The sequence below is a fragment of the Geotrypetes seraphini genome, chromosome 6 (genome assembly GCF_902459505.1).
Source record: "Geotrypetes seraphini chromosome 6, aGeoSer1.1, whole genome shotgun sequence".
NCBI lineage: Eukaryota > Metazoa > Chordata > Amphibia > Gymnophiona > Dermophiidae > Geotrypetes > Geotrypetes seraphini.
The window spans coordinates 60,174,971-60,189,470 of record NC_047089.1 but is presented as its reverse complement, the minus strand read 5'-3'; the positions used below and the strand labels follow the sequence as shown (position 1 = coordinate 60,189,470).

At 41.8% G+C, this 14,500-nt stretch overlaps 1 protein-coding gene across 6 annotated transcripts in view; it reads left to right on the top strand.

Annotated features, from left to right (window-relative positions):
* FAM124A (family with sequence similarity 124 member A) overlaps positions 1-14,500 on the top strand; it is a 76,092-nt gene that overhangs the window by 43,236 nt on the left and 18,356 nt on the right. For all 6 annotated transcript variants that reach the window (XM_033949881.1, XM_033949880.1, XM_033949882.1 and 3 more), the window contains one exon: positions 1,166-1,905. In XM_033949881.1, coding sequence (XP_033805772.1) covers positions 1,166-1,905 — 740 coding nt within the window. The remainder of the gene's footprint in view (positions 1-1,165; positions 1,906-14,500) is intronic.

Sequence of the window (14,500 nt, the reverse complement as noted above, 5' to 3'; positions counted from 1 at the left end):
TGCTTCATGGCTTATTTGTGGACGTGGTAGGTTTGAATCTGTTAACCCACCCCTCCCCGCCCCACCCCACCCTTTTGCAATAATTGCATTGGTGTTCTATTAATGGCATTGGTGTTGATCTTTCAAGCCATTCATAATGGAACCTTAGTATCTGTCATAAAATATGACATGGTATCATCCCTGTCACTCATTAAGATCAGAAATGGCGATGCATCTGTCATTGGATGCTTCGCAATGGGTAGAAATATGTTGATACTAGAAAAAAGGGCTTTTTAGTAGCTGGGGGTGAATCTTTGGATTAACCTAGCTGGGCAGTTGAGGATGGTGAAGAGGTGAGCCTTGAGGCAGGAGGAAGTGGAGATCCCTTCTGCCATTCTTCTATATAAGGTAGGGGGTTGGATAGGGATCGGGAAGGGGGTGTTACAGTTGGGTGGGAGGGAGGGTCGGGTCCTTGAGCTGTGGGGGCTGGGCCCGGGTCCTTGAGGGGGACCAGCCCAGCCGGCTCAGCCCACTAGACTACCAGGGATTTCTTTTGGTGGGAGACTTTCCCTGCTGGCTCTGGAGCCCCCAACTAATCGGGGCTTCCCCTGCCGGCTCCTACACTGGAGCCAGCAGAGGAAGCCCTGATCAGCTGGAACTTAGGAGCTATCAGGGGTAAGCAAGCAGCTGCCGCTCTACCATCTCCTAGTGGGGGGAGGGGTGTCCTGGCCCAGTGGAGGAGCTCAGCAGGAGAGGGAACAGGGTTCCCTGCTTTTTTTAAAATTAATTAATTTTTATTTTATTTCAATTGGTGCAGCTGTTGTGCGTGTGTAACACATGCACAACAGCTGTGGCCATTGAAATCTTGGCTCCACTACAGCTACCTGCGGCTCCAGAGCTGCTGGTAGTTTACAATTGTAAATGGGAAGGAGATGTCCCTTTTGTGTATTGCAAGGAGAGCTCATTAGAATGCTAATGAGCTCTTTGCAATGCATTTGCATAGGGTTCTCAGTGGCTGCTATGAGAATCGGTAGCAGCCATGGAGAACCCTTTAGAACACTGGGAGGAAGCTTTCCATGTCAATAACACCACTTTAACGAGCTTGACTGGCACGGAAACCTTTTGTGCATCGGGGGCTTGACTCCTTTGAAAATAAAACGGAGTGCTTGTTCTTTTATTTTATCAGGTGAGCTTTCAGTGGAAAATGTGCAGGATCCTTTCCTTGTCAGCATCCATATTATCACAGACCCAGGGGAATCTAAAATTCTTCAGGAGGCCATCGACAAGCTGCTAGCATGGATCCACCCTGATCTCCAGCTCTTCCGTGTTTCAGAAAGACGAGTATCTTGGAAGCAGAAAAAGACTTGCAAGAGTTCTGCATCCCAACCTGCCCTTGCTATCATTCTCTTCCTGCAAGAGGAATATGGAGAAGAACAGATTCTGCAGCTCCATGAAACCTTCCTGCGGTCACCTTGGCAGTTTCATCACACCGAGCGTGTGCACGGGCGATTCCTTCCCTACATGCCATGTCATCAAGACTTCTTCACCCTAGCCACTGGAACTCCACTCTGGGCTATTCGGCAGGTGCATTATGGGAAAGAAATTGTCCGGTTCACCATATATTGCCATTATGAAAACTTTCCTGACATGATTAAGTTGTACAGCCTGATTCTGAAAAGAGCAGGGTGGCAGAAGAAAATCGATTTCTGTATATTTCCTGTGTACTCAAACATGGATGTGGATATTCAGTTCTCTCTTAAGAGGCTCCAAAGGGGCCAGAGTGTGTCTCCTATGGAATCTGCAGTTTTGGAATTCCGAATCAAGGATTTTGGGCAGCTCATTCCTCTCCTGCCTAATCCTAGCAGCCCAATTAGTGAGGGTAGGTGGCAGACTGAAGACCATGATGGCAATAAAATCCTTTTACAGGTATTGTATTCTCTCCTTCATTCCTATAATATTAACAGTTTTGTTTTGTTTTGTTTTGTTTTAGAGAGCAGGACTCAACACTTCACACTGCCTCCGCTGTGCCTTAATTACAATGAAAGTCTTAAGTGTTCCACGTCACCCTAGAGCAGGGGTTCTTAATCTCAATTCAGTTCTTAAGACACACCTAACCCGTCAGGTTTTCAGGCAACCCACAATGAATATGCATGAGATAGATTTGCTCAGAATTAAGATAGTGCAGGCAAATTTATCTTACGCATAGATTTTGTGGATCTGCTGAAAACTTGACGGTCTGGGTGTGTCCTGAATACTGGGTTGAGAACCACTGTCTCGCGGCGACCATATTGAGGAAGCCACCACTAGGTGTAAGAGTGAGGGGGTTCCGTCCTATCCTCATCGCCCCCACTAGACCACCAGGGATTGAAGGTAGGCCTAGGGGGGCTACCAAGAAGGAGGTAGAAAGTCACTGAAGGGCAGGTGGGAAGGAGGTACTTAAGTAGGGTTGCCAGATTTTCCAATTGGAAAATCAGGACACCCTAGACCCGCCCTCAGGCTCACCCAGTTCTGCCCATCCCCGCCCTGTAAAGCCCTACTCCCGTCCCCCACTGCCTGCTCTTGACGGACAGGGAGGAAGTCTGCACATGCGCAGATGCCACGTGATGACATAATGCGCTGTGACATCCACGCATGTGTGGACTTCCTCCCTGCCCAACGCGATTTGAGGAGGCTTTTCAAAATCCGGACAAAGTGCTTGGTTTTGAAAAGCTGTCTGGTCCCCCGGACATGTCCTCAAAAGGAGGATTTGTTCGGGGAAATCTGGACGTCTGGTAACCCTATACTTTAGGTCATGATCTGAGGAAGGGAGAAAGAAGTAGAGGAGCTGGGGGGGTTTTTGGGGGGGACAAGGGAGTTAAGGAAGATTTTTTAAAGTTATTCAGGTCCTGGCTGATACTCAGCTAGGGCCCGCAAAACTGTCTTATATGGGCCACAGCTGAATATTGTCTGGGTAAGCTATGGAAAACCAGGATAGCAAAAATTAGCTGTGGATATTCAGTGCCAGTGTCTGCAAATGGCCCTGCACTGAATGTGCAAGGCTAATTTAGCTGGCAATAGTGTTTTTAAAAAACCACTGACCTCCACTGGGTGAATATCGGCCTGTTATATAATAGAGAGAACAACCTGAGAACTTTGGAAGTTTAGACAGATATGATATGTAGAGACCACCAAAATGCAGAAAATACATTTGTATAAACCTATAAACACAACTAAATGAGCCAGTTTCACTTGTAACAAATATAACGTACGGTTCTAGGTCACCACTAGAGGTCAGAGCAGTGCTTTGTTTTACCATATCATTGGGCAGCCATCAAGAGATAAGGGTAACACAAAATAAACAGATCGGGCCTAACAAAGGAAAAGCAAAAGCTTTCATGGAGGGCAGAGTTTGAGAGAAAGGGAGCCCTGTAAAGCAGTAAGTTGTGCTGTTAATACAGTGGTTCATACTTGTTTATCCTGTGCTAGTTTTACTTGCAATTTAGGAAGAAAATCAGTGTAAAATATAGTGTCGAAGGGTAGTGCAATGGGCATACAAAGCGCCTACCTACTACTGCATAATAAATTGCTCCCAATGAAAAAAAAACCTTTAAAATCTAGCTTTCTTTTCTTGTTGTGCTATTGCTAATCTTAGACCAGCTCAGACTGGTATAAAGCAGCATGGGAGCAGACGTGAACTGAAGTGTAGCACTTTACCTCAAATCACCAAATATCATTGAAATACTGGTACGGTAAACTCAGGGTACACTAGCTTTAACCAGTTTAATGACCATTGTTAAAGGCACAGTAAGTTTTGAGAATCCAGCCCTAAGTATGTGCATTAATACACTACGTAATTTGATAAATAGACCCAAAAACATGGTAAATAATAACCATGAATAACACTGTACTTTCCAATTGATCTGCTTTGAATGCACTAAGGGCTGCATTTTCTAACCTGTGTTAAATTAACATGCCTAAATATATCAAAAGGTACAATCGTATTTAGTCACAAAAAACGTCGATTCAACACGTATTGTAAATGTTGTTAGGTAGAAGGGATTCATTCATACCAAAACGGACAGAAAAAGACTGTAGACAAAATCATAAAACATAACGGAGAAAAATAAACCTCAATTGAGAGCAGCCGGGACTACACAAGTACCCTAAGCCGCTCTCATCATCACGGGTTTATAAAAAAACTCCATACAATTATAGATAACTTTCATACATCAAAGTATTAGATTTTTTTCAAATTTTTTCAGTCTTTTATCATTTTCTTCAATATTCTTAATATAATTCAAGATATCACTTATTAAATCTGTCCAAAACACAAAGGAGAATTCATCTCCAATCTTATGACAATATCAGACAACTTCAAAACATTCAGAAAAGAAATCAAAACCCTGCTTTTCAAAAAATTCATCCAAATATCTTAACCCCTCCTCTTTTACCTCCAGAAGATTCACCTACCTTCAGATAACCTTCCCCCAAATTACCCACCTTAACACCTTCCAATTAAACAAATACCATAAATAGATTGTAACCTACCCTCTCTAACTGCATTCCATATGTATTTTTCATACAGTTCTTCACAGTCAGTTTAATTTCCATCCTATAAATTCACATAGAATTTTTCTTTTTTCAACCATCTTTATTTTCTCTTCTTTATTAATTTCCAGGTACTTTAGTTAGATTGTGAGCCTTCGGGATAGTAAGGGAATTTTTTAAGTACCTTCTTACTTCTCATTTATAATCTTAATGTATATTTTCTTCAAACCGCTTAGAACCTAACGGATGTAGCGGTATATAAGAAATAAATTACATTACATTACATTCCCAAACACCTACAATGTGGCAATCAGCTCAGCTCTAAGCATGTAAACTTTGTGAAGCTGCGTGACTTTTGAAAAACCGAAAAATCAAATATCACTCATCTGGCAATGTGAAACTTCATAGTCCCGACAGAAAAGGCTTTCTGTTTCGCCCGAAAACGGCTACTTCAGGGGATCCATATAATTCGGAATACTTCACGCTTCTTAACCCTTTCAGGACCATAAGGATCGTAGGCCAATTTTTGTGATTTTGACGACATTTTTATGGTAAAAAGGGCTTGCAGATGCTAAAAAATTGATTTTTTTTGTGAAATATCATTATTTTTTTTAAAAAAAATCACACTTCTGGCTTATGGACAGTGTGGCAAGTGAATCTTCTCGTCAATCTGGCAACGACGCTAATGAATGAATGTCGGAACCAGTTTGTTTACATAAAGGCAGTATCATATGGAATCCGTACATATCAAATTTAGAACTGTAGACTATCCCAATCAAAATTTATAGGATTTTAAAGTTATGGGACAAATATGTCCCTTGGTCCTGAAAGGGTTAACAAGACAAAATTACAGCTGGCTCCTCACAAAATGGACGAAGCAAAATGGAAGTAGCCGTTTTCGGGCGAAACAGAAAGCCTTTTCTGTCGGGACTATGAAGTTTCACATTGCCAGATGAGTGATATTTGATTTTTCGGTTTTTCAAAAGTCACGCAGCTGATTGCCACATTGTAGGTGTTTGGGAATGAATTCTCCTTTGTGTTTTGGACAGATTTAATAAGTGATATCTTGAATTATATTAAGAATATTGAAGAAAACGATAAAAGACTGAAAAAATTTGAAAAAAATCTAATACTTTGATGTATGAAAGTTATCTATAATTGTACGGAGTTTTTTTATAAACCCATGATGATGAGAGCGGCTTAGGGTACTTGTGTAGTCCCGGCTGCTCTCAATTGAGGTTTATTTTTCTCCGTTATGTTTTATGATTTTGTCTACAGTCTTTTTCTGTCCGTTTTGGTATGAATGAATCCCTTCTACCTAACAACATTTACAATACGTGTTAAATTAACATGCGTCATTGCACTATAATACTCATTATTGGCTGTAGGGTATTATCAGAAGGCCCTGTTTACTAATAACACATTAAAAGTGCAGTGATACATGTTAATACAGTGTTCTTCAACCACCGGTCCGTGGACCGGTGTCGGTCCACAGAAATTTTCTGCCGGTCCACAAGGTCGGCATGTCCATCGGGCCCAAGACAGCGTTCTTCAGCCACCGGTCCACGGTGCGATCAATGTGGTGTCTTCGGGCCAGCTTCCTGAGTGCTGCAGTGCACAAAGCCGTGGGAAAAGGCTCCTACCCGCGTCCTGCGCCTGAACTGGAAGCCTTCTCTTTGACGTCACAACGTCAGAGGGAAGGCTTCCAGCGCGAGAAGCCGTTGCCCACAGCTTTGTGCACTGCAGCATTCAGGAAGAGGGAGCCGGCTCGAAGACACCGCGTTGATCGCACTGTTGACCGGCCCGAAGATAACACTGGGGGGCAGACCAGAAGGCAAGGCACATGGAGGGAGACAGACAACAATAGTAGGAAAAATGCTTTCATTTTTTTTTATTTAGTGATTGATTTGTTTGTTCAGGAAGAAATGCATTTGTTTCTTTTCCTCTGGGGTTGTACTGCTTGCAAAGTCTTGCATCTTAGGGTTTGTTTGTGAATATTAGTATTTTTAGTTTTTGGTCCTGCATTTGCATGGGGTTATCTGTTTGTTGATAGGAATGAATGTTAAAAAGCATACAGTGTGCTTTGTGTATTTTAATTTTGTGGTTAACCATTATGTGTTAATACAATTATATTATGTGCATATATGAAAAATGAATGGAAAAAATGGTGTTACAATTAGTACTATTATGAGGGAGGGGTCTGAGGTGGAGATTGGGTGGAGATGGGTGGGGTCTGGCCCACGACTTAGCCTAGTGTTCTTCAACTGCCGGTCCACAAAATAATTATTTTATTTCCGCCGGTCCATAGGTGTCAAAAGGTTGAAGAACACTATGTTAATATATTAATATAGGCTCATAATTCTAGTCCTAAGATTTTAGCCTGCATTAAATCGTGGGTCCCCGTCCCATCTGAATAAGTTTAAAAATAACCCCAAGGCTCTTGCCACTTAGTATGAAATGAATGGTATTATTTAGTAAAAAAAAATTGTTTCCATATGTCCAGAATGAGTGAAAAGTCTTTTCTGAACAAGGCCCTAAATGTGATTGTGGCACTATTAGCATTCTTGGTTGCCTTCCCAGAGACTTATTGAGATCTACGTATGAGTAGCCAATAACATCTGGATTTGGAATATACTGAGTTGTACCCCTTTTCACTCAACCCTAAGGCTTTAAAAGATGTTACAGTTTTCTTGTTTTTAGACTAATCTTATTAGTCAACAGGTTTTGTCATGTGAATTCTCTCAGGGGATTAGGTTTTCTGAATAGACCTATCGCACAAGCTATCCTTAGGGAAGGAGAGCGTTTTGGTCCAGAACAGTGTTTTTGCTACTCTGAGAAGGTGAGAAGTGGAAATTCTGTACACAGAATCCTTGTTCCTTGGTAGGGGGTGAAGGTAGGAAGGGATCTGATGAGTGTTTCCCCATGTAGCTGGAGTTGTTGGTTTCTGGCGCAAGCAGAGGTGGTGCTTTGTCAGTCTGCAGTGAGGTAATGCCAACTGCAGAAAATAAACAGCTCTATTCAGGTTGAAAATAATGTCACTGCACAACAAAGTTTTTGCTTCCTGAACACTGCTGGGTGTTTCTTATAGAATTTTGGGTGCTGATCATGAATATTACATCAAAAATTACCCATCACGTACCATTTCAGAGAAATCTTCAATTTTGTCGTGATTTTTTCTTATATTTGGATGCAAACAATTTTTTCTCCCATAAGTGTCTTATCAACAACGGTTTGTGCCGCCTGGGTATGTCCATGCATAAAATCTAGCCAGGTTGGAAGCTGTTTTATGGAAGATGACATCCTGGGCATGTCTGGGCAGGTCTGAACGAGCTTGCGCTGTCTCACCATGCTATAATGGTGGCTTCCATACACCGATCCTGCTCATTTGGTTAATATAGATAGTCCGTGTGTGTATATAGTATCAGTATAGTAAAGTATAGTAGTATAGTAGCTGTAGCAATATAACAGTAAGTAAGCTTGATGCTATAGACGTTTTGGTGTCGGGCAATATGTCTCGTCGGTGTCGTAACAGCCGCGACACATTCTGCTATATCTGTGGGGAATATACACTTACGCCTCAGAGACGTTCGATGACTGCCCTTGTAAAGAAAGCCTATCATCTGTATTTTGGCTGCAAAATAGGTGATCAAGACAAGCAATGGGCGCCTCACATTTGCTGTGCGACATGTGCTGTTAGTCTGAGAGCCTGGCTCAGAGGTACTCGAAAGACGATGCCATTTGCTGTTCCGATGATATGGCGAGAACAGAAAGACCATGTGACGGACTGTTATTTCTGTTTGACTAATGTGTCTGGTTTCTCTGCCAAAAACAAGAAGTCAATTGAATATCCTAATCTGCCTTCAGCAATGAGACCCATGCCACATGATGACAGTCTTCCAGTTCCGAAACCACCAGAGGATTGGACCTTAGACGAACCAGATGAAGAAACTGCAGTGCAGGGTTCTAACAGTGACATTGACCCGGATTTTGAACCATCCTCATCAGGCGATCCACATCTGATAACACAGTCCGAATTGAACGATTTGGTCAGAGATTTGGGTCTGTCAAAAGCAAAAGCTGAGCTGCTAGGTTCGAGACTGCAGGAATGGTGTTTGCTATCACCAGGTACGAAAATTTCTGTGTTTCGAGACCGGCATCATGATATAACCAAATTTTTTGCACAAGTCGACAGTCTCTGTTTCTGTTGTGACATTGAAGGATTGTTCTCGGTCTTTGGTTGTGATCACAACCCGGAAGAGTGGCGTCTTTTCATTGATTCGTCAATGTTAAGCCTGAAAGCTGTTCTGTTGCACAATGGCAACGTTTATCCTTCAGTACCTGTTGGCTATGCAGCACATATGAAAGAAACATATGAGAATATGGAAATGTTACTAAAGTATGTCCAGTATACCAGGTATAACTGGAATATCTGTGGAGACCTCAAAGTCGTTGCTCTGTTACTAGGACTGCAGCTTGGCTATACAAAGTACTGCTGTTTCATCTGCGAATGGGACAGCCGAGACAGAGAGTCGCACTATTCTAGAAAGAACTGGCCACTCCGTAAAAAGTTAGTTCCAGGACAGAAAAATGTAGCACATGAATCGCTTGTTGACCCGACAAAGATATTTTTGCCTCCTCTTCACATTAAACTGGGACTCATGAAGAATTTTGTGAAAGCAATGAACAAGGAAGGGGAAGGTTTTCGTTATTTAAGACAGATGTTCCCAAGAATAACTGATGCCAAGATCAAAGAGGGTATTTTTGTTGGCCCCCAGATCAGACATGTTATGAGTGACAAGCGATTTGAAGATCTGTTAGTTGGGCCGGAAAAAATTGGCTGGAAAGCCTTGAAAGACGTTGTTGACAATTTTCTGGGCAATTACAGAGCCCCAAACTACATTCAGCTGGTAGACAAACTTCTCAAAGCATACAAGAGAATGAAGTGCAATATGTCACTCAAGATTCATTTCCTCCATTCACACTTGGACTTCTTCCCCGCAAATCTCGGTGCTGTGAGTGACGAGCACGGTGAAAGGTTTCATCAAGACATAGCTACGATGGAGAAACGATACCAGGGCAATTGGAATCCGTCAATGCTTGCCGACTATTGTTGGATGCTACAACGTGATGCACCAGACACTGAATATAAAAGAAACTCGGGAGCAAAACACTTTTAATTCTGTTTCATTTAGTCGCTTGTGCGAAACGTAAACTTGACTATATATTTTATTGTCAGTAAACATAAAAATGTCTATTTCTCATAGTTCTTACGTGATGCAGTAAAACCAAAACCATATTTGAGCATACCAAGTTGGTACCTGTCATAATCACCAAAAACTTTTCAGGAATCAAGACTTAACCAAAAAATTGTTGTGCAGTGTAACATTTAGGGGGAGGGTTAGTCAGAGCACTGACTTTGTGCTCTTGTGAAAGCAATCACTATGAAAACCTTTTTTTTAATGCAGGATTTGCACATTCTTTCTGAATAATAAAGCTCTTTTTTCCTCCTAAACCCTCTGTTCCTTCTCCTCCATTCTCCATCTCAGTAAATAATACTGGCATCGTTCCAGTCTCCTCTGCTCACAACCTTGGAGTCATCTTCGATTATGACCTCTCATTTTCTGTCACTTCTTTCTCTACAACATCACCAAAATTCACCCCTTCCTCTCTGAGCATGCTACCCTGATCCTTGTCCACACTCTTGTAACCTCACGCTTAGATTACTGCAATCCACTTCTAACTGGTCTCCTGCAGTGCCGCCTCTCCCCCCTGCAATCTGTGCAAAACTCTGCTGCATGACTCATCTTCTACCAACCTCGCTACACTCATGTCTCCTTAAATCACTTCACTGGCTCCCTATCCACCTTCGCAAGCAGTTCAATCTCCTATTGCTGACCTACAAGTGTATTCGTTCTTCTGCCCCTCAATATCTCTCCTCTCTTCTCTCTCCTTATACACCTCCCAGAGAACTCCCTTCTTCAGATAAGCTGCTCTTAGCTGTACCCTTCCCCTCTACTGCCAATTCCAGACTTCGTTCCTTTCATCTAGCTGCCCCCTATGCCTGGAATTACCCAAATTTGTCTGTCAAGCCCCTTCCTTTCCCTTGTTTAAAAGCAGACTGAAAACCCACCTTTTTGATATAGCTTTTCAATCCTTAACCCTATTCCTCTGCCCTCCAACCCAGCCCGCTGATTAACCGTTCCCCTTAACTGTATCCATGACACCCTGTTTGTCTGTCTTGGCTGTTTAGATTGTAAGCTCTTTCGAGCAGGGACTGTCTTCTATGTGATTCTGTACAGTGCTGCATACGTCTGGTAGCAGTATAGAAAAAATAATAGTAGTAGTAGTAAATATAATTTTTATGCTTAATAGAGCCTGTTGATGTTCATTTTTATTTGGCATGTCATATCTGATCATCATTGTCCCATTAGATTATGGAAAATTGTGATCTGATGATCCCAGTGTTCGTTGAGGTTGGACAAATTGATACCAATGAAATCCAAACCCAAATGTATGATGAAGTTCTCATGAGACTCAGGAGAAGCTGAAGATTAGCTTAGATATTGTCTGTACCTATGTGACTTGCTATGATTTGGGCCTAAAATAGATACAAGTATTCACACTTTTATGAATACCAAGAAGAGAACAGATGCATGTAATGTTGCATGGGCAAACAGTAAGAAGCAGAGTAGGGTTGGGAGCTTAACTCATTTTATGATCTTCTGGATGTGTTAGAAGCTTAGAATCTTAGAGAGCAATAACAGAAGATAGTCCTATGAACGGAAATGCCAAGAATGGACTATCCCAAAGAGTGAGATTTACGATCTCAAAGAGTGAGACAGAAGGCCAATGAGTAAGATATTTTTTTCAGCTGGTACAAAGGGGGTGTAAATCTATAGAAATATATACATTAAATACTAATAAGCCCATATTATATCTATGGGCATCTTAGCATTCAGGTCCAGATTCTATAAATGGCACCTGAAGTTAGGAGCCTATATGGGTGTACCTAGCCGATCTAGATGCCTGACTTAATTATTCAGTTAGGCTTAATCAGCACTGTTAATTGCAAAATGCCATTAAAAAGCAATTTTAAACAATTAAAAAAATTAATGAGCTGGTAGGCACCTAACTCGGTAGGTGTCTACTCTGAGGCATCTACCAGAAAGCAGGCATGGTTAGAGGCAGAGTTTGGGTGTGGGTTGACTTAGGTGCGCTCATTTAGTCAACGTTTTCTAGCATGTCTGGCCTGTCAAGCCTTACTTTCCTGTCAATGCTTGGGCCAATCAGCACTCAAGACACTGACCAGAAAGTAAAGTTAGGACAGCTCAGACCTGCCGGAAAATTTTGCTAGCTAATGTAGGACCGCGAGGTTAGGGAATCACCCGGCAATAATAGAGAATCGCTCGGAGTACTCATTTAAATATTAATGACCTCATCATAATACATTTGCATGGCAGAGTCGGAGACTGCTAGGGGGTAGAGAATGACATCCCCATGAGCTCGGTCCCCATCCTTCGTCGTCTGATCCCATCCGCACAATCCTTGAATAGTTATGATTTTATAGTTTCAAGTTTCAAGTTTATTAACTTTTTAATATACCGACCATCACCAAGTATCTGGCCGGTTTACAATAAAATTTATACAGAGGAAAAAAGAAAAAGAAAAAATTTAAAATATAAAATGTAGTGGGTGAACATTAAAGACATAACTTGACTAACATGAAAGTGAGGATATGAGGGAAAGGGGGGGGAAAGTTACATATTTTGGAGAAGAGAGGGAAATAGTGGGGATAGGGAAAAACATATTGGGTAGGATCGCTTTTATTAAAGCGGTTGGTTAAATAAGTTGGAACCTATCAGATGAAGAAGAGAAAAGATAAGGAAAAGGGTGAAATAGAGAGGAAAAAGGTAGGAAGAGATCGAAAGATTAGGGGAAGAAAAAGAAAGAATTTAGAAAAAAAAAAAAGGGAAGAAGAAAAAGGTGGAACTAAGAACAGACAAAGGCATCTCGAAATAAAAATGTCTTCAAATTGGTCTTGAAATTATCTAGATGTTGTTCTTCTCTAAGTTGTTGTGGTAAAGCATTCCATAGCGTTGGGGCGACAACTGTAAAGTTTGTTTTCCGGGTATAATAGAATTCTTTGATTGAAGGAATTTGTAAAAGTTTTTGATCTGTTGACCTCAGAGTACGTGGAGAATAATGGGGGATGAGTTTCTTATAAAGATATAAAGGCTGGTGTGAGAGGTTTATTTTGAAAGTAAGCAGAATGATTTTATAGGTTATGCGATGTGTAATAGGCAACCAGTGTGCCTCTTTCAGTAGCGGGGTGACGTGATCATATTTGCCTATTTTATAAATGAATTTTATTGCCGTATTTTGTATTAATTGTAAACGACGGGTTTCTTTTTGTGGGAGGCCATTATAAAGAGAATTACAGTAATCTAAATGAGAGATAATGAGGGAGTGAACTAGAATTGTAATTGCTTCTATTCCTAAGATTGAGGTTAATGAACGGATTAGACGAAGTTTGAAAAAGCAGATTCGTACGACTGAACTGATTTGGTCATGAAAGGTGAGATATTTATCGATTATGACTCCTAATAGTTTTATTTTTGTTTCCATTTGTATTGGAGTGGATTTGATAGAAATTTTACCTGGTAAAGATTCACTATTTTTGATTGGGAGTAGTAAAGCAGAAGATTTATCAATGTTGAGAGAAAGTTTGTTAGTATATAACCAGTCAGTTATAGTGTCAAGTTTATGGTTTATGCGTGCGCCGCAAAGCAGGAGAGTTTATAGTCAACGCTACCGGTGGTGGGGAGTGGGCGGAGTCGACGGCGCCGCCGCTACGCGGCAGCAATCCCTTTGGGAAAGAAGGAAGCCGGTGGTGGGGAGTGGGCGGAGTCGTCGGCGCCACCGCACAGCGGTGGCAATCCCTTTGGGAAAGAAGGAGGCTGAATGTAATAGGTAATAGGTAAAACAAAGGCTAAAATTTAAATTAAACAAAGTTAAAGGTAAAATTGAAACTTAAACAATGATTGAAATAGCAATTAAAAGTAAGGTAGAGCAGCAGGCAGCAGGGTGCAAAACAGAACTTATTTTATTAAAGTATAAAAAGAAACAATAATACAGAGCAAGGATCAACAAAACCCCTGTCTCCCCTCCCTTTCACAAATATCCCCTCACTATTGTGGAAACTGAACAAACCAAATTACTACAGAATGCTACATAGAAAAATCAAGCTAACAGAATACTTCAGTCGCACATGGCAGGAAAAGTGTTAGGGGAGTGCAACTAGGGCAACTACCCCCTGTTCAGAGAGAGCCCTAACTCAGCTGGAAGCTAAAGAAGCACCTCTGGCTGGAAGTTACATTGAAAGGAGGGACTGGGCGGCAAGAAGGGTCCAGTCCAAGCAGCCCTGCATGCAGGAAGTTTCTGTTCCAACAGGCTGGTACACCCATCCTAGGAACCGCGAAGTGGCTGACCCAGGAGTCGCACTCGCAGGTTTTGTTTTTTTGGGGGGCCATCTGTCATCAGGAGGGAGGGAGGGTGCAAGGGTGGGGGGCTGTTGGACCGGCAATAGGGGGGGGGGCTGCTGCTGCTGCACCTATGATGGCGACAAGGCCATTCAACGCTCCACATGGCATGAATGGCCTTGTCCCCGTACCCGGGGTAATAGTCACCGTGTCATTCTCTACTAGGAAGCTTGGAAAAAGACTGCGGCAAGCCGTTTTGAGAATCCGCCACTAAAATACATGCATGCTAAACCGGCTGGTGCAGGCTTAGCGACTGCATTAAAGGCAACATTAAGTTTTGAGAATCTAGGCCTGAATGTTTAACCACAAAAATGCAGTATACAAGTCCCATTCCCTCCCCTTCCCCATCTTAATGACAGATGAAATTTAATGTGGATGAGTATGAGATCAGCACAGAAGAAAAAATAATTCCAACTACAGATACAAAACACTGGGCTCTAAGTTAGGAATCGCCA